The sequence below is a fragment of the Rissa tridactyla genome, chromosome Z (genome assembly GCF_028500815.1).
Source record: "Rissa tridactyla isolate bRisTri1 chromosome Z, bRisTri1.patW.cur.20221130, whole genome shotgun sequence".
In the NCBI taxonomy this organism is placed as follows: domain Eukaryota; kingdom Metazoa; phylum Chordata; class Aves; order Charadriiformes; family Laridae; genus Rissa; species Rissa tridactyla.
In genome coordinates, this window is record NC_071497.1 from 25,408,710 (window position 1) to 25,435,804 (window position 27,095).

Consider the following 27,095-nt stretch of genomic DNA (forward strand, 5'->3'; position numbering starts at 1 on the left):
AAATATGTTTAGTAAATCCAGCTAATCACAAACACTATTCCATTTCAATGACAAGGGCAAAAAAGCACTAAAAAGATGCTTAATAAAGCATACTATATGAAAAACTTCTACGCATAGGAAGGAAATCCTTCAGCACCTAAAAAAAAAAGAAAGCGAGATAGAAGAATTTCCAAATATTACAGTTCATACACACGGCTTAGAAACAGCAACTGTGTAAGAATCAATCTATCTGTTGTAAGACTTAAATCCCTAAAAAGGAAAAGAAACCAAACAAAAAAAAAAAAAATCAATGAAAAAACCAAACTACGGTGGAACACAGCACTGAAGAATCTTTTTGCAGCGGAAGAAGCTCTGCTGAACATGAAATTTTTGGTCAAAAAATTAAAATAAAATTGCCTCTTCTAACCGTAACTTTCATTCACTGTGTGACAAAATTAGCGCACTGTTCAGAGATAATCACAAATCACGAACTTGCAAACCAAAGCTAGTAACAAACCAGCCACTACAATAGCAAAAAGGTGGCATACATAGAAAAATAAAAACTCACAAAAAGAAAAATACACTCACAATGGGAAATTGTGGAAGAGGAACTTAATTTAATGGAAGTGCCCCCCTCACTGAACGTGCAGAAGAGGAAGTCCGTTCTACAGAAGAACTGTTCTTCTTGCAGCTGGCAAGAAGGTGGCTGGAGTTAACAATTCTCCCTTTTTTCATGATGCAAGGCCCAGATACCACTACTTTCATCTTCAAGAACAACATCTGGAAACTTAATGGAATTCCTTAAAGAGCTAACAAGGTGTTATCTGTAAGTTCTGTTTCTGGTCCAACTGCAAAGATTTAATTCAAAGGCAGGAACTTTTCTCCACATCAGTCCCATATTCTTATCTCATATTGCTACACACTGTAAATTATATTCACAACTGTTGTTATTATAGACTAATAGAGGTGATACGGGAAAAAATAACTTTATGACAATCTTGTATTATAAAGACAACACGAGAAATGGACAAAATGATGAAATTAGGGAGTAGTGAACACAATTAAGACATAAATAACAAGGAACTGCTTTTCTTACAGAAAAATGGAAAATAAAAGGTAGGGCAAAAGTACTAAGAAACTTTTTTAATAATTGCAAAATATATCTTACTGATTCTTAGACTGTGTTCTTCCCACAGGAAAAAAAAACCCAAAACCAAGAGCATCTCTGTCCCCAGATAACACCTAAGCAACTAAGATGGTCAAGGATTACCTCAAATCCAGTTTTTACATCAAAAAATCTTGCCCACCTAACTAGCATGGTATCCTACTTTTTTTTCCCCAAATTTCTTAAAGAAAGAAAAAATATCCAATATCTTAATGGGAACTGGAATAAATCTAAAAGATACAAATTTTACTACATTTGTGGAAAAGACATGATACTTCGCTGTCCTTCAAGAGTTTTACCAAAAAGGTTACACAGAATAGAGGTGTCTAGAATAAGAAGGGATGATAAATACATATTTCACCTAAAGGAAAATGCATTTTTTTGCCAGCATATCCTAAAGATATGAACTGCACAGACACCGATCTTCACAAGATTTGGATAATGTCCTGGGAAACAATAGGTATTTTGCTTCTGCTTGTAACAAAAGCAGAAATAATACCACCGAACATGAGAAGTATTCTGAATTTCTGGGAACCATTCTGCAAGTGCTCCAGTGACACAAAACCTTTGAACAAACAATGTCAGCTAACAATGAAAGAACATATGATATGTAACCAGAATGCTATTCAAATGTTTCTTAGGGAAACCAGGAAGGGGAAAAAAAAAAAAAAAAACACAAACAACAATGCAAGCTTATTCATCAGGATACAAAATATTTTCATGGCCATGCAGTCCATAATTAATTAAAATGAATACATTTTGTAATTAATCATTTGGGCAGTGCCCAATATGCAACATATTTTTTTGAAAGAGACATTTTAATAGACAGTTTTATTAGAGATTTTATTAGAATTAACTTATTAACAGAAAAAACGTATTTTGCATAGTCTCTTTTAAAAATATACCTGAAGCTCCATCCATCTTTTTTCATCTAACCTCTCTTTCTTACATTTCTTTCTTTCTTTATGCATTTCTCCAATTCTTTATACATTTAACCTCTATTATTTCTAACATATGCTACCAGTTTTTCCTCTCCTTCCATCCTGTCTGTTTTCAGATGCAGCAATCCGTAAGTGGCATAAGTGATTATTTGGCTTAGAAATTTTATCAGATAAAACACCCTACTGACCAGGCATCAAAAAGGACGTACTCCCCATAGTCAACAGCTGGGGAACACGCCAAGATCCTAGCATCTTATGGAAGGAGTCCTATCACAGCCAACATATTTAACTTAATATATGTTTAGTATGTTTGTTTGATGTTCTTATAATCAGCCCAAGAATCTTTGACTCATCAGGCCATGGCATTTGTACTGTATTAATCAGATGTTATATTTTAATTACACTACTCCAAATCTCAAATTCTCCACTGGAAGAAAGAAGAAACAATGTTTTTCCTTCTCTCCGCAGACTTTCAGACTGTCAATCTGTTTTTTGACATTTGCAGTTAAACTTCCCCCAGAGCACCTGAATGAAACTGTGATTTCTGTCAGCTTTACTGACTAGATACAGTGCTTTCAACATATGCAGGACAACTGACACATTGAGCTCCATCGGCAGCCTTAATGTTTGGTTTACACTTGATTTATATTTTAGAATAGGGACTACAATCTCGTCCCCACTCAAAGCAGTTTGGACTGTCAAGAGCATTTATTAACAAAGTTTTCGGTGCCCTGGTCCCAGGGATGTCTAGAGTGGAATAAGAACAGGAAGAGAGATGCAATACAGAAGTGTCACAGAGAATCATCTATTAAGCATTTTCAGTGCTATCTGCCCATAGAAATCCATATAGAAGAAAGTTTTCCATCTCTGCTCTGTCAGCTGGCAGGAGAAATAAAATGTGGAGGAAATAACTAGAATTTAAACTAGATATTCTACATATCACAAATCACTACTTTCACCATAGCACAAACAAAAACAGAGGAACTAAAAAAATCCATTCCCAATATATTACTTTTTAAGCATACAAAACTACAATAAATTTATAAAGCACAACTGAATAAAATACCTTGTACATCTCTGCTTCAATTTGCTGATGAACACCTACGTAACTCTTCTTAACTTGCTGCTTATCTTTGATCATCATCGTAAGCCTATGCAAAGGCCCAGAATTAAGATCCTCTGCATGTGTCTTCATTATTTTGCTCAGCTGTTCTGTTTGCTGTACCACAAGCAACCAAGACTGTAATAAAAAGTGAGAACAGAAAAGCACTTACTTATTCTGCCTTACAAATAACCAGAAAATGAACATGAATGGTGTGAAAAGATGCATCACTGTTTAAAACAATTCAGTAAAAAAAAAAATTTAAACTTACCCAAATGCACTTGAGATCTTCTAAAATAAAGTTCTTCCTGTTACAGCAAAATCATGCCTTGAACTTACTGATAAAATCATAAAAAACCCACCAGAGATAAAACATACAAAACTGTATGTTCACCCTTCAGCACTGTCCTATCACTTCTGAACACTAATGAAAGTTTTACAGCCTTTTTTGGAATACATCCCTGACACCCCTGACAAGCATGTTCCCGTGTCTTTTGTTCTGCTGTTTCCCAGCCACAATTATTGTGTTCAAGCTGACTTCTCTGCCCTCGTCTAAATACCTCACAGTAACACTCATTTGAGTGGTTACTGTTTAAGAGCATACCACTCATCAGCTACTTCACGTAACTGAGAGCATCAGAGTCAGGCCACCAGTATTAAAGCATAAGGTGCTAACAGGTTAAAAGGCACAAGCAGTCGTGTTACTACATCTGTCATAGTAACAAATGTCTTTCCATACCCTCACTTTAATAACTTCCTTGGCCATTCTGTCAGTCTGTTTTCAGGACAGCTCAATGTCTGTGTGTGGCTTTGAATTTTGATTAAGAACTGTAATGTGAACAGAGAGACTTCCAATGCACCACAAACACAAAAAAGTTCAGTTCAAATAAAAGCATTTGTTACCCTAAAGATCCCTGTCACACTTTGTTGATGAGAACAGTATTGGATTCCTTTGAGATAACTCCCTGACATTGAATGCTATGCTATATCTAAAATTTCAGAATGGCTACAATGCCATACAATTATCAGGTTTTGAAGGCAGCTAGCATGCTGGGTTTACTAGTTTTTATCTTACCCTTACTAAAGACAGAAATCCACCTTAGATCATCAAAACTTAGAAAATTAATTTGTTTGGTAGCTTTGGGTTTTCCTTACATCTCATATATAAACATACGTACATAATATTTCCATCCCTACATGACAATGCTGCAACGCAAACTGGATTCCGGAGAAGAAAACAAAAGACAGTTAACTCCTGTATATATTAAACCAACATTAACATTTCCTTTAGCTTGTAAACATCGCACAGACTGGCACAGAGCTATCTCAGACTGCTTAAAGTGTGGTGTTGTAAAAGGTCAAGGCCTAAAGCTTCTCAGCTATGGCTAAAAACTGTTTCACCTCTTCATTACAGAACACTTTCCAAATGACATCAGAAGCCATATTGTAAAGCTGCATAGGATAAAAACATCATTAAATATCTGCCTGAGAGAAGCGAGTCTCGTGGTTACAGAGGAGTTCATAAGAGCGCTCTCAGAGTTGAAAATGTAGTCAGAGTTCTCCATTCTCTTTAAGGCTGATTTATTACTGATGAGACATTCTATGATTCTGTGATTCTAAGTACCGTTTTAATCAACCCTGAAAATCACAGTAAAAGCATTTTTCGACAGGACAAGTAGTCGAAAGAAATACTTAGTTTACAGTTCACCAAATGAACCTGAATAAGCCAGGAAGATAGCAAAAATTTCCCTTTCCATTTAAAAAAAAAAAATTTGTGCATTTTCGTAATCTTTACATCCCTCTTTCCACACTGACAAAGTATTGGTTAAACAGGATTTCTGTGTTTTGTACAACTATATTTTATTATTTTAAAACAGGAAAAGCTAAAGTGAAAAGCTATACTTAAGAAAAGGCTTCAAAAATTGAGATTTATATGGGACAGAAAAGCGGCTGGGTGGGGACAGCAGAAAAGGCAAAGCATTTCCTCTCACAGAAGATAACCACAATCCATCGAAAGCAATAAAATATAATATTGTTTGGTTTCACAGTATTTTTTAGACAACGACACACACAAAAGAGCTGTTGGGAAGCACTTAAAAATAGTGCTTTTCTGGCATTGGCAATTGCTGCCACTATGCCTTCCAGCAAGTTTGCTGCCTCTGCTTGAAAAAAACATACGACAAATTTTCCCAAAATACCATTTCTCTCAAAGTGCTCGCTCTTGCTGTAAACTTTGAAAAAAAAAAAAAATCCAAACAAAAAAAAATCACCGTAAAAGATTAGACAGTTTGGTATTTGATTTTGATCCTACATAATACCAAAAATTTAATATATGGGTATTTTAAATCTTAGGAAATGTAAGATACTATATTTATGTCCCATAATATTTGGGTCATACTTTGATTCTATAAAATGTCCGGAAGAGATAAAAAGTATCATGAAATAGTAAACTAAATTAGAATCAGGTAAGTAAAGTAATCAATAATTCAGATATTTTAACTGCCAAACCCAGTAAGACAATGTGTCAGTACACAACTTTAAAATCCATGGTGACAGTGAAATTTCACAGCAAGCCCATACAAAAGATCTGTCAGTGGCATCTGAATATTTTAGATGTTATATAAAGACATAGAGATCAGGGATGGGACTTGAGAGAAAAATGCCACCTCCTTAAGAGAAAAAAAAGGAAAAAAGGAACAAAAACAATCCTGAAAGAACAACTTGAGTGCCTATGTCCAAAACAAGATTTCAAAACATGACACACATGCCTCTCGTCAACCCAAAAAGAACATGGCTTAAGTCAGATCTTCAGCTTTTTAAAATTTATTTGATCACAGGAAATACCCATGTCACAGACAAGAACCGTCCTAGACTGAGCTAGCTACGTGAAGATTAAGGGTTGCTTATACTTTATAATGCTAAATATTCTGATGTCAACGCTCTTACACTGTTCTAGCCCTAATCTGCTCTGTTTCATCTCTGTTTCATCACCTAAAAGAATTGCAAGACAGTTTAGCTAGCACATTAGAGCAATTCTAGTGGGGCAGCAATAGCAAGAATTATTAGTCATATCACCAATAATTCCATACAAAACTTTGGTATCCAACTGTAGAAAGCTTGAAGAAAATAGCTGACTTCTGCCAATCTTAGGCTAATGACAATGCTTTAATGTTTATTCACCAAAATCATCACAATTTAAATAGTAAAATCTAAAACAAACTCTGTGTAAGAAACATAATTAGGTGAAAAGCATTTCAAATACAACACCAAAACACACAGATGGAAAAAAACCACAAACACAGTAGTATGTCAATTTACAAAACCAGAATTATTGTGGTGAAGGGCAGTAACAACAGAATTTATTACAAGTAAACACTGTGCAGTGCTACTTTTGGGGCCCCTAAAGCAGGCTAGCTATATGTGTGCAGCTTTGAAGTCACACACACTGACAGTTTAATCTAGACTGCTGCACAAGGAGCAGTCATGTTCCTCATGTATGCTGTAGCTAGTATTCACACAGCAACCCCATAAGTCCACTACATAAAAACTGCTTTGTCCAAAATTTAACTTGACCCAAAAAGGGTGTTTTCCTGCAGAGAGGAGATCAGGATTCATGCCAGACTGAAGGGACTCTGTAACCGCTGCTACAGCAGAAGGGCCAAGAACTGAATAAGCCATTAAAACCAAGTAGTTTTCTCTAGTCAGGAAAGATTCAGAGTTGTGAATGAAGCTTACAAACAGGTGAAATAGGGAATTTTTCTTCATCGGTACCTTTACTTGACTTGCTCTAAATCTGAAAATAAATCATCTAGGGGAAAAACAGCCTTACCTTTATAAAAAGTCAACATAACTATTTTAATTTGGATATAAAATAACTTCACAATTATGAGAAACATCCTGAATTAACTTTTTTTTTTTTACAGCACACGCTGCAGTATGAATAACAGCTGGAATGCTAGGCTTTGCCTCTGTTTCCTGGCATTTTCCTATTTCTGTCACAAATTCTATATAATATAAACAATAGTTCCTATTTAACTGTCTTAAAAGAAAAGCTTACTATAGCATACTCTATTTTCAAAACACTAAACAAAGTAGCAGGCTCAACCCAGGAAACTAAAATACCGAATTTCAGAATTCAGGATTGATTCTAGTTCAGTTACTATTTTCAAAGCAAGACTGGAGCTCAACTTTTGCATATTCCACTAAGGAACTAAAGAGAGCCCATTTTAAATACTCTGGCAATATTAACTCTCAAGAAGCTGAATGAACAGGAATCCAACTCAACCTAAGAAACAACAAAAATAAATCCAGCACTGTTATTTCCAATGATATTCCAAATTCAAAATACTGCAGTCTTACCTTGGAGACATTGCTGATATAATCCAATTGACAAGTGCTCTCTTTATCTACTTGATTACAAAGATTCTGTAAAGTGGAGGCATACTCCTTATCACTTTTTACTCGCATTACCATAAATTTCTTCACTGTTTCCAGCAGTCGCAGTTCCCAGTCTTGCAGTTTTAATAAAGCATCATGAGAATACTTCAGGTCACCTCCAAACCCCATTTTTTAAGGCACTATACACTGCACAGGGGAAAACACAGGCTCTTCACCACATCTGAAAGCAGAACAAAATTCATGAGAGACATGTCAAAAGAAAAACTTCTACCATGACAATGAGTAACTATTACTACCTAAACCCTCAAATAACTCAACCACATCCTCCTCAAAATAAACCAAAGGAGGGTCAGAGGACTGTTTTGAACACGTATCTATGACCAGAAGAGATCTCAGGCCCAGAACTGTCCTCCAGTTTCCATCTGCAAAATATACCTCCCTAACTTAAAGTGGAGTTATGAAGGAACACATAAAAGCATCTAAGACAGATACTAAAGTCCAATCCACATATTTCATCAAGCAAGTATAGCTGACAGTATCTCCACACAAGAATTGCCAGCTACACTGTTCCACTCCTGGTGGCCTGAAACATTAGTTTCTGGGGTTTACTGACATAAGAGCACAGAAAAATCCAAATAAAACATCAACTCCCAGGCACTGCATTTGTGCGAAATGAATAACTAGTTAGAAGCTGGTTTGCTTCTAAACACTGTGTTAGTAGGCCATTAAACTTGCAGATTCAACTTCCCAAAAATCAGGAAATATGCCAGACCAGGTTGCCCATGCGACCGGCCATTACTCCCCTGGGACATACAGTAGGGCAGAGTCCGTAAGTTCACACAATTTTCCCCTAAGGCAGTCCAGTCTTACAGTACCAAAAGGACATCATTTGATAAACAGACAACAAATCCCACCTTATGAAATCCTATAATACACCTGCATCTGATACTGATAAACATGCACCCACATCACGGACAACCTGAACCCACACACATGAGAAATTTCCACAGACTTGCATAGGTTTAATAATGTGGGCTGAACCCTCTTTTCTGTGTATCCACCAAAAACCTGTTCATATACTAATCAGCTTCAAACTAGGTAAGATAAACTTACATAAACTGCAATCATAGCTCCGGACTGCAGTGCAGAAACATCCTGTGTACTGCTTATTCACTAATTCCTGCACTCCAGCCAAGTCTTAGGTCTTTTGAACACAGAAGTACCAATTTCTTCATAGGCTTTAAATTGCCACTTAAATCAGCAGAGTGTTTTAAAAGCATTAACAAACTTATCTTCCTAACAGCCCATGGGGCAAAGCAGGACTAATAGTCTTATTTTACACTGAGACACATAAACTAATGACAACATTGTACCAGCTAATACTGGTATGTACAAGGCTTAGAAACAGACTTTTCAGAGTGACTAGCATTTTTAGCATATTAAGCATGCAGGAAAAAAAAAAATGTTATCAGCTTCAGCTACCACAAAAAACTTCAGAAGATTTTGCAAATCAGAACCTAGAGCGATCTCCACAATAACTTGACTCCCAGGATCGCTCCTCTCTTCCTGCAGTTCCCTGTTTCCATTAGCCCTTCCAGCAAGCTACAGAAATAAGCCTCATCCACTTGATGTTTATTCTCGGAACACAAACCATGCAACGTAATGAATGAAACAAAGATCCTATAAAGAAAATAAGAATAGTGCCATGCTACTATGCATCTACACAGTAGACATAAGTCAAGGTTGTATGAGTAACATTAAATTTATCGCAAGCCTTCATATGCTCTTTAATTTGAAGCTGTACATTTTAGTCTGAATTCTTGCTGATGGCTAGGAATTCAGTCATAAACAGCAACAGGAAATAATTTGTGCTGGTTGTATTTATAAAGGATGGATGATGACATTATTAGTTGTATTAATCATAATATTATTAAAATTTAAGAACTGTCTTGCAAAACCACTAATATTTTATTAACACAAGCAAAGAAAAAAATCTTAAAGCACCTACTTACTAACATGACTGGAGCTGCACTTGTGATTTTTCAACACCCTTTAGACCTATATCCACTTTTGTGACCAAGCTCATTTTTCTCCTAGCACATTTTACCATATTACCTAAATCTCCTAGCACATTAGCTATGAAAAAAGATAGCATCTTTATTTTATTACTTTCCAGATTCAGAAGAGATGGGAACTGAACCTCATGATGAAGTCTGGCCTTGTGCTATGACTGAAATGCTGACTTGCTTGCTTTTACTCTAATCTCTGTCTTTTACTGAGAGGTAGGCAAAGGAGGGAGGAAACATTCTCAGCATATGATATTTCAATCTGCTTCTACTGACTACTGTGGAGCCACACGATTACAAAAATCAATAGAACAGAAGATCCAACATCTCACCCCAGCCTGCTAAGCCTCCCTTCATTAAGCAGTAATTAGATTTTTTCCGATTACACTATTAGATGCTTGGGTACATAGACAAAAATTGTACACATAGTGGACTCTGGTCTTTGTTTTAAATTATTCCATTCACTGTGACAGAAGCAGCACAGCAAATATTCGTTTTGCAAAAATGACAAAATTCTGATTCGGTAAGACTGACAAGCCTAAAGGCTCAGAGCTGATGATTCACAACTGGGTAAGCCAGCCTCAGTACGCCTTACTTGTAAATTAATAAAATGTTCAATCAAGGCATTTAGCAAAACTCAAATGCTCCAATATTGTGAAGGCAAAGAAGTGGTGAAAAAGTATTCAAGACTGAAGCCACTTAACTGTCAATAAGCTAGAAAACAACACCTTTAATTAAAACCACTTTTAATTTTTTAACACATTTAACATTTTTTGACACTTTTAAACAACTGAAGACAGTACAGATCACACAGCCGCTTACTTGAAGTCAAAACTGTAAGAATTACCAAACACATGAATAGACGTGTTCTATGCAACCTGTATTTCAAACACTCCTAAAAAGCACAAGTGTATTTCAAAAGGCCATTGTTCAAAGAGATGATATCTGGCACCAATACAGACAGATATTTTTCCAAGTCTGGTATCTCCCTAGTATGCAGATATGAGCTGACAGCGGCCCTAAATGTCAGACCAATAAATAGAATATTTCAGTTGGAAGGGACCTACAATGATCGTATAGGCACAATGATCCATTTAGACCAGCGTTCTGTCTCCAATCATGGCAGCAGGAGATGCTGTTTAAGGACAGCGATCAAGTTGGGCTGCTATTTGTGGTGTGATCCTCCTTGTGCTCCCCCATGTTCACAGCCACTAAATTATCGAAGAAATACTAATAGTCCCATTTTCTGGCTTTACCTTACACATTACAGTGCTCACGCTGAACATGTAAGACAAAGACAGATTTCCACCCAGATTTTACAACCACAGACTACTGGCAAAATTGAGTAGTGGAACAAAATCTGAATGCAAAAAAGATTTTCTGTGGAACCAGTAGGAGATATGAGGAGTCTGAGACACAAACATACTTTCTACTCCAATGTTGAAAAGATGAAAATATAGAGTGAAAGATATTCTCTCAAGAAAAAAAAAGTCTTTCTCGAAAAAACAGGGGTGAATATTTTATCTTAAAGGAAAAAAGCAGAGATGGCATCACATTTTAAAGTAGCTAGATGCAGAACAGACGACAATGAAAACATGATACTCTAAATTCATACACAAAAAACTTTCAGGAATTGCTTACTCTTACTGTGAAGAGATCTTTCCTACTTCTGGCAGATACCCATGAGGTTTATCTCTTTTTCCACACATGAACAATGCTTGCATAATTTAACATGCCAGTGAAGTCTCAAACTGAATTCTAACATGTTTTGTAAAAGTAATAAAATCCCAGTGGCATCTAGTAGGACCAATGAGTTTCAGATAGTTTATTTTTTTTATTTTGAAAGGTGATATATGTGTTACTATAAAAATTACTTGATATGCAAATTAGACAATCAATATTTGGTAAGCTTTAACAGTTAAAATATGTCTCAGAGCCAATTTCAAGACAGTAAGACTAACTTTCTTTTTACAGTCACTCTCAAAATAACAAACTAATTATTGACAGGAAGTAAACATTCAACGTACATTTAATAATGTACTGTGAATGTCCAACCAGGCCCTGAACAGTTCTAAATTTAAATACAGTTACTGAAGGCAGTTTACGACTTGTCTCAACAACCACCACCACAGCGGTGCAGTCAGATACCAAACAAAGCAATGTTAAATTTTGTCAGCATGACAGCAAGAAACTTCAATAACAGTCACATAATCCTTCAACACTGTAACACTCCCCGCAGCAAATACGGCCAATATTCCAGCATTAGCATTCCTGGACTCCACGAACAACTCTGAAGAAAGCAGTTTCCACAGCCAATCTACGTTTAATTTAAAGATTGCCACTCTTGACACATGAGAGTGGCCATACTGTGTTAGATCAAAGGTCCTGCATGTCTGACAATGACTGAAATCAACTGAGCAGGGAAGAACAGAGCACCTAAATTGCAATACTTTCCCAGGATGCTCTCCTACCCTTATAAAAACTGGTGTCTTCTGTTATATATTGTCATGAAACGTATTCAAGACTGTGACTGCTAACCTTAAAAATACTAATGGATCCCTAGGCATCAGTTGGAACTTGTGGTTTCATAGTATCAATGACAAAGTAGGCAACTGAAAAAAAAACACAAACAAGAAGCAGACCTGGTCCCCAGTTAAATTCGGAACAGGAAAGCACAGCACACATCTGGCCCCTCCAGAAGGAGGAATTTGGAATGGGCACAGTATGCAGAGAGCATCACACTGACTCTTGATCTGTGGTCAACTCCTTTCCTCCTAAATCTACATGGGCTCCAAATCACTTGGCATGACTTATATTTTGCAAACCCTTTCTAGAAACAATACTGCAAAATCAGAAAAGGAAGAGGACTTAGATTCAAGAGACAAATCCTCAAATTCAAGGCTTCTGTACTGATATAAAAGCAATTTTGTAACAGCTGATCAATTCGTTAGACAGTCCATCTCAACTTCTGAATGTAAGGCTTATAGCAGTTACTTTCAATTAAAACACTGAAATAAATCATTCTTAGCCCTCCATCCACACCTTAAATAAAAATTAGACTGTTAACAATTGACATTTCTCTTAGTGTAGGATCTACTCCTGGAATGCACAATACCGTGAAACATAAAACACTTGCTTTACCTACCATTTGTTTATACTAACCACAACTTCAGATTATTATCTATATATGCATTTGATGCAAAATGGATGCAACATGGACTAGCTGAATTAATGCTTCCATAGATTTATTGTCATCAATAAACATCCAAAATGGTAATCTAAAGCTAGCCTGATCATTTCAAAACTGGCCTGAACTATTAGTCCACTCAAGGCAAAACAGACAGCTTATTTTCAGGAAGGTTTTTCTGCAAAACATACCTTAAAACATCTTCCTCAGGAAATTATCTTTAGTACATTTCTCTTTATGTCAGCAGCTACTTCTTCTGATTTTCACTTTCTGAAATATATTTTTATTTTCTGGGGACTCTGAAAGAAAAACAGATCAAACTTTATTATTATTATTATATCTTAAAATACATTGCAAAACTTAAACTTATGCAAAATGCAAAATTGCTTTGCATTTACAGATTATTACCAGATTTTTGTTTTAAAAGAGACAGAGTTCAAGAAAATCAAGCAAGCAGACTTCTCAAATGACTGCAAGCAGTAGTATGCTATGACTTCACACACGCAGTTTTGAGGGAAGAAATAATTTTGTCTCTATGCATGTAACCAAAGAATTTTAAAAAAAAAAAATTCTTGGAATTTCTTATGACACAGTGTATTGCAGCTGGAAAATCAGATCATTCCATTTATTTCTGAACTTTGTCCTTAATAAAACAAAAAGGAAGCCTATTAATAAAGAAAATAAATGCACGGAAGACAAAAATTCATTATATGAAAGACAAACTTCGCAGAGGTATTTTCACTAGACTGTAAGAAAAGAAGTGGCAACATGAGAAAGGGACCAATAAAGACATAGAAATTTCTTGTATGGTTCTAATTGCTCTGATATCTAGAATAGTAAAAGGTCAGAAAGTTAAGACAACTGCAACACTAAAATTTCACACTAACTCTGGACTGAAATCTAGGTGAAGCAAACTGCAGCAGAAGGATGGATCTTCGTGGTTTTATATTAAGAAAAAGTATAAAAAATACAAAATATAAAAAATAATTAGAAACAGACTTCGCCTATAGCTTACAAGTGCAAGGTATACTGTATAAGCTACATCTGGACCAACGTTAAGTGTTCACTCACAATCTTATTCCAGAACGTCTCATCTAAAATTAAATCTTTAGATGAGACATTCAATATTGGTTTAGCAATGCCTTTGTAAGAAAAGACACATTAAGCAAAGCTGAAAGACAGAGACAGTGTGTAAGGGTAAAGAAAAGAGAACTACTTTGCAGATCTCTGTTATTTAAAACAAAGCACTAATCATGGACACATTTATAAAATCTTACAAAGGGATAGTTTTAGCTCATATTAAAGCAGTCGTTATTTAGTCTTCCCTTCTGGTTACTTAGTGACATTCTAGAAACAAAGTGCTGCCTAATATAAATACAAAACTTCCATTCTCCATGACCAAAAATAGAAAAGACTGTAAGTGATGCTTACATTTAGTCACTGCAAAGAAACAGCAGCTATGTAAGCAGATAAGAAAGGAAAAAAAAAATGCAGCAGGCTAGAAGCATTACAAAATTTACCACATTTTTAACAGATACAAAAATACTTGTTGCAAAGTTGCAAAGCCCAAGAGAAAGTCTTCACCAGCAAAAAATTACAAGCAAGAGCAGAACATAGTAAATTTGGTTACAGTCCTGCCATCACAAAATACAAACCAGTTGGAAACACCAGAGTACCACTGGACACAAACACTATTTTTACTCCCTTTCCTGGTTCAAATGGGACTCATGAAAGTAAAACACATGCTACCACCAGCACCTGGGCACATTCAGATTTCAAGCAGATGCTAGAGAACTGCACATGGTAAAATGAACCCCTTCTGAAAATTCCATTTATTAAATGAAACAACAGATTGGAGCCACTAAAACACACACAAGCTATATCTTCTCTCTGCATACAGACAAAAACCACACCTCTTTTTTTAAAGAACTATTCTATCCATATGTTAGAATGCAGAATTCTGTTTTTCAATACAAAAATAAAATACAAACTCAATTTTTCCTCAGAACTGCAATTACTACTGCCTTTTTTTTATGTGCATATTTTCATCTGCATACAGGTCATTGGTAGAATTTAAAACTGGTAAAACAAGTCCAATACTGCTCTAATTGATAGGCGTATACTAGCTAGTACAAGGAAGTACTATAAAAGCTTGCCAGTGAACTTCACAGCCATCTGTAATACAGCAGTAAAATGTTACCAAATTTCTGGGCTCAAACATAGAATCTGATAGTTACAGACCGCTTGCTACCTCAATGCAATAAACCACTAGATAATGAAGATAAAAAAGAAAGAATTAAAAGAGATAAGGGTAAAGCAGAAAACCTAGATGATCTGTTGTTTTCTGAAATTATTGCCGAGACAGTCAGAGACAATCCCACACCAGAACCTCTTTAGACTGGTGATATATGAGGCATTCTCTCAAAACGAAGCATCAGAGGAGCATTTAAAAATAACAATTAATAGTAAGAATTCACCACAGCCAGACAATACTCGCTGGAGTGTTAAAGCATCAATTATGAAATTGCCAAACTATTAATTCTGAAAAAAAATAGGCTTATGGTGACCTAAGTAAAGAGGAATGGAGAGTGGAAAATATATCAAGTTTTTTTCAGAGCTTGACAAGGCAATCAGGAGAAGCACAACAAAGACAGTCTGACTACCATACTGAAGAATTTGTAGATTGGAATAATAGGGAGAAAAAAAAAAACAACAATGCAGCTTTTGTAAAGGAAAGTCATGATGTGCAACTTGAAGAGCTCTTTGAAGGAATCCAGGATACAGTGGATAAAGGTGTTGGAAGTGGTCATGAACAAAAGACTTCTAAAAAGCCTCTGCTGATGTCTCTCGTAGGAAGTTTTTACACAAATGAAGACCTTGCAGGGTAAGACTTAAGAGACAGACTTACAGGGAGAGAGTCAGAAGCCTCACCAGAATCTATGCCAAGATTTGGGCTGCTATTCAGAGAGGTCACCTGCATATCTGCCATTTCACATATCATCTGTGCTTAAATTTGCAAATTATACAAAATTATTATGAGCAAAACTAACACATCATGAAAAAATTTGCAGAAGAACCCCAGAATACTGAGCAACAAGCATATAAAACAACAGACGAAGTCAAACATCAGTAAATGCAATGTAACACACTGGGAGAGAGAACACTGGGTTATTTAATGCCACTACCAGAAAAAGGTCTGGCAGTCTCTGAACATGCAACTTCAAAAACATTTGTTCAGTGCTTTGAAGTGGTCAGGTTAGGAATCATCCAGAATATCAGACTTTTTTTTTTTAACAGAGGGAAGAGAGAACATAACGTATTCTTACGCTGCTGATACATTCATGGTGTTCCTATACTTTCAGATTATTCTATCTAATTAAGAACATGAAGCACCAAAAAAGTATAGGTAATATGAATCAGAGTATGGACCAGCTTCTGCACAAAGAAAGTAAGGGAATTTTTTAGCTCACAAAACAGATAAGTATGATGGGGTGTCAGATCAAAGTACACAAAAAAAAATAATCATGATAGCACACAGTGACATGGTATGTCAGATGCCTGAAGTGCTTCCCAGAAGAACATGAGAACATCAAATGAAATTTTACAAAGTTGCTCTTAAGTACTTCTTTGCCTAGTAAATAATTAAAGGAGAGAATTCCATACCTAAAGACATTTTTGAGACCAAGAAGCAAACAGGTTCAAAAATTATTATAAAAATTCATTTAAAAACCCAGATCTGTTGAACAGCAGAACTTCCATCTCAAGATGTCTCTAAGCTGCAAAAGCAGGACAGGAACTATTATTCTACATTTGTGCCTTCTTATCTGACAGTAGCAAGTACTAAGTTAGACGGACTTCACTTGATCTCATACAAACATCCTCACACAGTGCGCTCACATTCCCTTACCCCTGCAGCTGTATGAAGACCACAGTTTTCCCTAGCAGCTCTTGCAGCTGTGATCTTACTAAAAACACATGCAAATAAGAAGCAGTGAGCTCCATCAAAGAATAGGATTTACAACTGTCAGTAGCCCAAAAAAAAAAAAAAAAACCCAAACAGATAAAAGCCCAGAAAACAACTCTGAAGCCCTCTGCCCAGAATTACAAAATACAGTTCCTTTTTTGGATATACAAAGTTTTCATTTACCTTTTGGAATTCTTTTCACACATGAAAATGGTAGTAATAGACGTGATAGAAGTAAGTCACTGATAATCATGCAGGTGTAAGGCTTAGAATCTAAAGACATCATCTAATTCCTTCCCCTTCCACCACAGAACCACATATACTAACCTATGGCAGAAAGATTTTTGTCAAGGCTCAGTCTTCTCAGGCTCTGATTTAGCATTCCCCTGCCCTTAGCATAAGGAAAAAGCTTCCCAATGACCAAATCTCACCTTCCACATCCCATGAATGAGAAACAGAGAAAACATTAGCCACTTCTTTGCAATTGGAATACCTATTTTTTGACTAAGCAATTCTAATTCTTTCAATCTTTCATTTTAAACCTTTTTCTAGACCACTGCTGCCTTCTGAACGTCCTCCAATTGGTCCCTATCTCACTTAAGAGTTCAGAACCTAAAACACTGTGGTACTATAGGACCCACCAACTCTGAGAAGAGCAGAGAGACTACTTTAAATTACTTTTGATCTCCTGTCCAAATGCTTTAACCTCTTCCCAACAGCATGATACTGTGTCCTTAGTTTGTGATCCAAAAATTCCAGTTTCTTTTCCACAGAACTGCACCTTACCCTGTTTCTTCCCCCATCGTGCACCCATGCAGTCCAGCCTACAGACGGTACGCTGCTTTTGTATTCACTGACACCCTGCTTTGTTCCACATGTCTCCCATTTGTCAAGGTGGCAACTTCATTCTCGACCACACCTGCAGTTGTTCCTAGCTCCCCATGACCTGAAAACTTCCTCAGCATGCCTTTTATTTTATTATTTCAGGTCTCCTGGGAAAAAAGTGCAACAGCAAGAGCTGCCACTTGGTAACGAACCATGCAGTAAGCGCTCTTTAGGCAAAGTTACTCAACCAGTTTTGCTTCCATCCTGTAGAATTTCCTACCTCACAGTCACAGGTAAATAGCAAGGCAGATACCTGAGACTGAATCTCACCAAGCAGAAGAGTACCAGAAGGTGAAGGCAGCTACTGGTTAGGAAAAGCAGTGCTAGGCTGGCTGCCACAAGTCACACACTGCCACCGTGCCTCAGGACTCACGGCTGTGCTTTTATTAACTCCGAAAACAGCAGTGCTGCATACAAAGTAACAGACATACGCACACACCTTGCTTTCCAAGGGTAAATGCACCTCATTCTTGTTACCTTCCACACGCTTACAAGAAAGCTTTCCTTCCTGTGTTTTTCTAGGAATTAAACTTTCCTTAAATTAAGTCCTAGGCAGAAAGGCAAGCCAAAAAAATGCACAGTCTCAACAGAGAGTACCTGACCAACCAGTTTCCACTGAACTCACAATCGTGCAGTGTTGAAACATTCATCTCCACACTAGATCCTACAAGAAAAATTGACCGACCAGGATGAGGCTGATAAAAATGACTCTCATGTGGCAGGCGCTGTGCTCTGGTATCTGCAACCCTGTTAAAAGTTCTACAGACTGAAGGACAGGACTGCTACAGAACTACAAAGAAACATACAACACTAAAATGACTGAAAATTGGCCACAATTTGAAAAAAACCCTACATACACACATCAGTGACACAGACTCATTTTATAGTATATTAAAGAAATTTCAGAACAAACAAGCGCAACAAAAGACAACCAAAGTATTGCATTTTTAAGAGATTTCTTGTCTTAGATGAATAGGGAAGATGGAAACAACTGACAGGAAAAGTGGCAGCAAAAGACAATGCAGAAATCAAAAAGCAGCTGTAGAAGCCTTGTTGACTAATGAGTTAGTCTATGCACAGTTAACTTCTTTCTTTGCTGATTTCTTTCATTCCATTAGATTTCGACTTCTCCACTTTGAAGGTAGAAGCAGTCTTCCTTACTTGGAAAAAAACCCAAACCTCTGAGGGTAACATATCATATCTTGATATTCATCTGCTTTGAGATAAATACATGGCAAGTCAGAATGAAAACACACCAAAAAAAAAAAAAATCCAAGTGCAAACTCTCAATCCTGAGGTCACCCACTGAAATGCCTCTTCAGGGAAGACAGAGTGGGGAAGACACTTATACAGTACTGAGGTCTCCCATCATCACAAAAGAGACTTCAGGTCCCAAAACTCTTCTAGCTGCTGCCATTGCATGTTCCAACTTAGAAATCCAGAATACTAACAGGAGCTTCTTCCAGAAGCACTGTATTACCTCTTGAGATTTAAGGATAGCCATAGAAAAACAGAAGTCCACAGGATGTGAAATACTTTTAAAACTCCAAAGGTAACTTAATTTCTTCCTATGGCCCAATATCAGCCAGAATTTCTTCCTGCAGACAAAACAGTTAGATTAAAAATCTGTCATTAGTCTGTAGTATATGACAATACTGGTCTCCTCAGGAGAAACATAATTTAGTTCCAAGTATTTATCACTCTTCGAAAAGAAATTCAAAGAGCAATCAGGATGTTGCTTCTTCTTTCCTCCTTCATTAAGCTAATTACATCCTTCTGGTTCATTAAACTCTCTACTTAGTTAACACACTGTTCATTCAGTCTTCTTGAGGTCACTTATCTCCTTGGCACCATTGTATCACGTTTAATGTAGTTCAATTACACGGTATTCTGTACAGAAAACCGGTCCAGGAGGAAAACAGGTCTATGAGCAAAAAAATCCTGTCACTTCCCAACAGATGATATTCCAGACTGTTACACTGCCGTCAGTGTGGGTGAGTGAAAGGTGTTGCCTCAAGTCCTTGTTTGCTGTTCCTGAGCTGAATGATTTTTCCTTTGCACATTCCATATCCTAAAAGATATTCTCTGTAATAAATCTCTTGTTAGATGGGATACAGTTACTCTCACTCATAGTAGAGTAGTAGTCACCACAGTGACAGATGACTATAGTAGAGGCAGAGTCACCACAGAGGCAGACGACTGAACTATGCATTTGCACCCTCCTAAACACTCAAAGTGCACAACAAATTTTAATTTTAATTTAGTTACCAGGGGTAACTTTTCAAGATACATGAAGAAACCTACCCTGTCTTTTTAGATCCAGTAAGTTTTGTTTGGATTATCATCAGCCTCCCCATTTATAAAGAACGCTCCTTCCGAAGGGTATTATTCTAATTTGAAAATATATAAATGGATCAAGCTTTAATTAATGGATGTTACAACAAACAGAAGTTGTGGATGTTCAACCTCCCAGGTCCCTGGAAAAATGGTACTGAAGTGCATATGAGGAAAAGAACGTATGCTTGGACTCTTCACATGGAAATTTATTTGCATACATAGGATTCAGCCTAACTGATCTTACTGCAACAGATTATTTTTTTTTATCCTCAGTGCTTCATTCTGCATATGAAAAGTATTATTTCCAGAAATTATACCGAGCAGTTAACACTTCATTTACGAGGCCAATGTTCTTCAGGACATAGCACTGTTCATTATATTCTTCAGAAAAAAAAAAAAAAATGGAGGGATGATATGTAGGCAAGGGTCATTTAGGTCCCTCAGAATTCTTGCCTTACTGTACTCTGAGACAGTTGAAGGAAATTTCGCTGACCACATCTTTAAACCTGAAATTTCCACTTAATCTGAGAAAAATTCTCTAGACGGACACAAGCAATCCTATTGTAATACTCAAATGTTAACAACCATCTGCTTAATCAGTGCTTTGGAAATGGCAGCTCCCACCAGTTGAACCGCAACCCCACTGCAAATGCCTACATCTTCACTAGGCTCCCCAAGTCTGGTTGGGAGGACTTTGGTGATGAAATACTAGAGCACAAGGGATCATCGTATCACAACCCACCAGAATGATGTTTTAGCAGCATGATAAGCAGGGTATGCACTGCATGCTTTGTGGAAACATGAAGCCTTAGGTTTGAGGACACAGGGCATTCAGTAATAGGATACCTCTGGAAGACTGTCCTGCACAGGACACAAACTTGATGCACCGTGCATCCGTACTGCGGCTGCAGGAAAGCCTGGAGAAAACAATCCCGTCAGTTGTGGGCAGGTTTCCTTTCAGAGGGTACCAGCTGGCTCCAGAAAAGCAGAGTTAGAAAGCACACAGCATGGAAAACTAAGAGGCTGTGGAGAGAGACAAGGACTGGATCAAACTGAGATTTTTACGTCAATAAGGATGTGTGTAATTACCTCCCCATATACAAAAGAGTAATTTAGATAATTTACGTGATCTAGATGCCAATTAAATTCGTTAAAACAGCAGCTCCAGGTTTACTTAACACGTTCACTGACGAGAGATTTCTCACTTCAATTTCAACATTCATCTAAACCAGAAGGCAGAACTGGGTATTAAAAGGTCTTCCTCTATCTTTGTTACAGACCTTTATCTCTTTACAATTCTTTGCTTTTTCAGATGCGCACGTTAATTGCTAACATTTTTCTGTATTTGGCAAATCAGGCATTTCCTTTTATCTGGTGAACTTCTGTTATCACATCTGCTGAACTGGTAAACAACCATATTATGGAAATTATGGAAGTGAGATTCTCCTTGGGAGAAAACACACCATTCACAACAATATCAACACTACAAATATACTCCTACCAACAATAAGCAAGTGTGTGTTTTTCTGATTCCATGCATTATATGTTTTAATAAGTAAAACAGTGCTCAAAAGTCGTATGACTTTCCTTAAAATTGGCTACAAAAGCATTTCTCACAACATGTTGCTGAAGAGATAGCATAATTGTTTTAAAATACCATTATTTACAGTGCTTAAGCTTCATATTTTTAAAAACTTAGCCACTTCACTTGACTGCACCCTTTATCTGGAATTCCTGAACTCAGTTGAGATACAAATACTGTGGGGTACTATTTTACATTCGTGAACACTTCAAAGCAGAAGCCACAACCAGGAAGTCAGATGCTATCTGAAAAAAACCCAAAACATTAAAGAAAGCTTTTGCACAATTCACAAAAGCTGGATTTTAATAGACACAGTGACACTACACTACACTAAGTATATTTTAACAAATCTATACAATTCAGTAACAGATAGGATAAGCTTTAGGTATTCAAAGATTAAGAAAGTTTATCCTAAAACCCTAATCTTATTTGTTTGTAGGTTCATCATGGGCGAATTTTGTGATTTACTAGCCCGGCAGCTAGCAACCCCCCACCAGCTAAACCACTATTAATATGTTATTTGTCTGACCATTACAGCACCAAATATTCAATAAAATTATTCCTGCCTTTATTAAATAACCATTTAATTAAACATTTATTAATGCCTTTATTAATTAACCATTTAATTAAACCATCTGTTTTATGCTGAGAAAAACAAATTATTACTGGCATTCTCAGTTCAAACAGCAAACATTACAAATGTGATGATGAACCATGTAAGTCACAATATGCTGCCAATGTATGGAATAAGATTTTCCAATTTTTCTAAAGCAAAAAGTTAGGCATAAACAGAGTTGGAGAAAAGCAGCAAAGCTGACAAAATCAAGTACCAAAATTAAGAGATTCACAAATTGAGGATGAAAACCTAAATGCCACCCTCTTTGGAATATGCATTATGTGATCATGTAATTAATTCCACCGTGCTTTTCTCCATAAAAGACTGACTCATTTATTACAGAGGATGGAGTACTCTGGGGATGATTCAGCATTCTGTCAGAGGGGCTCATCTTCACGACTCTATCGCGGTCATTGCTGTAATTGTATGTCTCCCAGTTTCTAAACAGGCAATTTACAAAGGGCTCATGATTAATGCACTTTAACACTATTCTGGATTCCATTTCTGCTTCTGGCAAAGAGTGCTTACATAACACGCAACAATTCAGAAACTTTTCACAGGTTGCTCCTACTTAAAAAGTAATTGAGTTTTCATTAGGTCTTAATTATGGTAATTTATTTTGATGCTTAAGCTTAACTTGTTAATTTGTCAGCTGCTCATGTTAAAATAAATCGCTTCCAAAACTATAATATGAGAAAAAGGTTGTGGGACTCTAAGATCAAATGATGACAATTACAAAAGGGCTTGCAAAAGGACTGTCTTCAGACCAAAATTTGAATACCATACAGAAAAATGCCTAATTCACGATAAACTATTAAGTAGTTATTCATTAAGTATTTTCATTACTAGCACTTAATAAGACAGGGTTCCAAATGGACTACAGTATTTTTCAAGCAATATTGTAAAGCATACCTAAAGGACAGTTTAAGAGTACACATGCAATGTTTTTATTTCTCCCTTAACAATTCAAAGTTTCATGTGATCATCTTAATAGAGAGCTACATCACAGAAACATCTCACAGTATGCAACTACTGCTGTTACTCCACGTTCATGCTATCAACAACACAAGAGCAAGATCTGGCGAGTGGCAACTCTCCCCCCGGCAGAAATTAAGAGCAACCATATCAGAAAGCCTAACAAAATAACCTCACTGCTCAAGGTGCAAGTTCACAATGTAGACAAGACTAAGCAGCCCCAGCTGTGTTCTAACAAGCCAACTAATACATTTCAAAGATCAGGAATTCTGACAAACCTGTGCAACTGGCCAGAAAACAGTCACTGAACCACAGTACCGTTATGAGTATGGAAAGTTGGCTCTGCACACTGCTATGACACTCATCTATGTCTCGTGAGATGGTTAATAAGAAGCTCAGATGTGGGACAGAAAGTTTGAAATTGTACGTGGTTAAACCATCTGGCCTTTTCCCGTTAGTGCAGAAAGGCAGCAATGCAAAGGAAGCTGGTTACTATAGAGCAAAGGGCAGCTACTATAGAGCAAACTAAGATCCAAAGTAGAATGATGTTATGAAGTACAATTCACACACTTAGATTAATAACAGCATTAAATCTTAATTTATTGGTAATTTATTTTTATCATCATCAGGGAAACACACAGGACTGAAAAAATCCCTATTACTTCAGACTCATCACCTCAAAACCAATGAGCTCTGCATTTAAACTTGTAGGAGGAATTAGAAAAGACTACAGTCATGCTCTCAAATATGATTTCATGCTATGAAATGACAGGAATCAAAATCCTGGATCCCACGAAGCTGCCCTGAAAGAAACAAAAGGGCGGGGGGGGGGGGGGGGGGAGCGGGGGGCTGGGACGGACACAAGAAAATCCACTTTAGAAGCACCCTTGCTTCTTTTTAAGAACAATTTCCAAAACTCCCTATGCACTGTATGCGACCAACCACACACGTAGCTCTTAAAAAGAAAGGTACATATCTTCTCTCAAAGCTAGAAATAAAGCTACAAATTCCACTGATTCATTGCTAAAAAAAGTCTCCAAAATAAATCTTTCCAAAGAAATCCTACAGTTACCTACGTTACAGGAAATGTTACAGTGCAGAAACTTGCTGTGTATTTACATGCATAGTATTTTAAACACTTTTAACTCCCTAATAAAATGGCGAATACTCAACAACAATTCCAAGATCATCTCTAATCTATAATAAGCCTCTCCACTAAGTTTTTGAAATACATTTTTGTAAGGCAAATACATCAACACTATATAATGAAGACAGCACTAAGTGCACAGTTTTATCTTAAGATAGGAGCACATATGCAGTTTACTTCCTGCTAGAATGAACTTAGGCTTTCCTCTCTTTTCTTGCTGCTGCTGCTGCTCCTCCCCCCCCAAGCAAAAGAATCCCCTTTCCTTTTCCTAGACCCACTTCCCACACACTGCAAAAAAAAACCCTCCTGCCTGCGAAGTGATGACCTCATGCTGCTAGCCCATCTCCTTGTATGGAGCAACTCCGGGATCGCCGCCAGCTTTCTCCGCCTTCCGGCTGACACGGCAACATACCTCCCTCCCTCACCCCGCTGCTTCCCAGCTGAGGGAACACCGGGAAGCGGAGGGGGGAAGCGGGGCAGGCAGAGGGGGTCTCCGCATGGACAGCACGAACAGACCGCCAGACACCCGCCCCAGACTCACATCTAGCACAAACCCACTTGGTATCACCAAAGCACCTCTCCTCTCCATTGCATGAAGAGCTGACCTCTGAAGTATGGAAATACAGCCTACGTTACCTAACCATAGCACAACCCCAACATAGCTGGATCTAGCTTCCCCGTGTTAAACGTCTTTATTTGAGTGAAGCAAATGTTACCTCTCCCCGTCTTAATAAAAACACGCCTTATTTTCCTCTGAATCACTCTACTATAATACCCTCCCGCCCCTTCTTTGGCCTGTCTTAAGTTTCAAGTGTCTCCTCAGAATGACTTCTACATCACCACTTCATTCACTGGCAATCCAAATACCTACTGAAGAAGAACCTGCCTTTGAAAGATTCAGTTGTGACATGAAGTTATAGTTGCAGGAAAGGATCTTGGTGATGGCTAAAAGAGCTTTTGCTCACTTAAAATGTAACCTTATACATACAAGACTTTCTAATCTCCTTCAAAGAAACATCCCCAAGATAAACTCTTCTGGGGTTAACATTCTGCACGTGTGTATTTTAAAGTTGTAACAGTACTGACAAGTTGCTTCAACACATTAAAAAGGAAATTATAAAAGGAGATAACATACACTTGTCTCACCAACAATAATAATTACTGTAACTTAACCTGTAACACATCCATCATTTGCAATTTGCTTTGACGGTGAGTGGATTAGAAGTATGAACGTCCCACCTCCTCGAGTCTTCCAAACACTAGCACATGCATGTAGCAAACTTTATCAGTCATCTCTTTATTACATATTGTTTAGTAGGTACAATCAACTGAAAATAATATCCAGTAAATCCTTTTGGTCAAAAAGTTTCAAATGTCACCCAGGCTCTTCTTACATTACAACTTTTTAAATGAAGCTGCATTAAAATACAGCAGAGCATCAAAGTCACTTTGTGCAGGTCTTTTTACAAAGTGGGGAAAACTTAAGTCAACTGCTTGGAAAGCACTGTTGTCTTCCTGCAAGCAAAAGGCGAGCTGGCTTGCTTAGCAGTATAACAAAACGTATAACTCTATGTGTTCGCATAGGATGTGTATGCTTATGTAAATTCAAACAAAATAGAAACATATTCCAACATGAAAAGAGATTTTGCTCTCAAAAACCAAATACATGAACATTCAGGACCCCCGCAGATACCAAACCCACAAAGCATAAAAACACACATGAAAAATGCCAGGGCAGTAGCACTAAGAAGGCCCTGCCTATCCATGCTCCAAATCTAATGTGTAAGTTAAGAAAGTCGCTAAATTTTACAGCGCTGTCACAAGGAGAGGGGGGAGGAAACAAACCCAGAACCAGGGGGGTGCATTTATTTGGGGGGTAGGGGGAGGGCACATAACACAAAGTTTCAAGTGGTGGCGGCGCGTCCTCCTCGTTCTTCGCAGCAGTCACCGCGGCGCAGCCGGGGCACCGGCGACGAGCGGCGCCGCAGGCCCCGGCCCGACTCAGCCCTTCTGCTGCCTCCGCCCCCGCGCCCCGCGCAAGGCCCCGCGTCCCAGGCCCGACTGCAGCCCCGAGGGCGGGGATCCCCACCCGCCGCCCTGCCTGCCCCGCCAGGGCGGAGCCGCCGCCGGCCGAGAGGCGCCCCTGACGTCTCCCCAGCAGGAAGAGACCGGATGCCGATGCCGCCGCCGCCGCCCCCTCAGAGGAAAGCGCGAGCACCGCCGGTGCCTGCCCCGCCCCGCCCGCAGGTAAATCCCGGCGCGGGGCCTACCCGCCCCCCTGTACCGGCCGCCCGCTGGGCGGGCGGGCGGGAGACGGCAAGGGGGTGAGGGGCGGCTGCCCGCCGGCCCGGGGGCCGTTCCCGGGGCGCGGGCACCGGCGACAGCGGCGACGCGCCGCGCACGGCACCTTCCTACCTGACAAGCCGAGCCCCTCCGCCACCGCGGGCGTCACGGCCCCACCAGGCGCACGTGACCGGTGCGGGCCAATCAGCGCCGGGCTCCCCTTTCTCCCGCCCAGCCAATCAGGGCGCTCCCCGCCTCCTCGGGTGACGCGCCGCCACTGGCGGCCAGTCAGCGAGGGAAGACGGGCCACCGCTGCCGCCCCCCGGCTGGGAGGGAGGGCGCGATTGGGTGGAAGCCGTGGCGCTCCGGGGAGGAGAGCGGGGCTACCCGCCTCGCCCCGCCTCCGGCGCCCGGTGCGTCCGTTTCCCCAGCAACGGTTTTCCTCACAACGTCCTGCTTCAAAAGACA

General features: G+C 38.4%; 1 protein-coding gene across 8 annotated transcripts in view; it reads right to left on the reverse strand.

Moving 5' to 3' along the window:
- FER (FER tyrosine kinase) overlaps nt 1-26,827 on the reverse strand; it is a 174,647-nt gene extending 147,820 nt beyond the window's left edge. For 7 of the 8 annotated variants that reach the window (XR_008463672.1, XR_008463673.1, XM_054184659.1 and 4 more), the window contains exons 1-4: nt 26,760-26,827; nt 13,030-13,137; nt 7,547-7,805; nt 3,152-3,325 (exon numbers count right to left, since the gene is read on the reverse strand). Coding sequence is in view for 6 of the 8 variants with exons in the window: in XM_054184659.1 (XP_054040634.1) it covers nt 3,152-3,325; nt 7,547-7,753 (381 nt within the window). In the remaining 2 variants the exon portion in view is untranslated. Of the gene's footprint in view, nt 1-3,151; nt 3,326-7,546; nt 7,806-13,029; nt 13,138-20,870; nt 21,953-26,759 lie in introns of those variants that run through there. The other variant, XM_054184660.1, reaches the window with a different exon arrangement.
- Nucleotides 26,828-27,095: the final 268 nt, after the last annotated feature.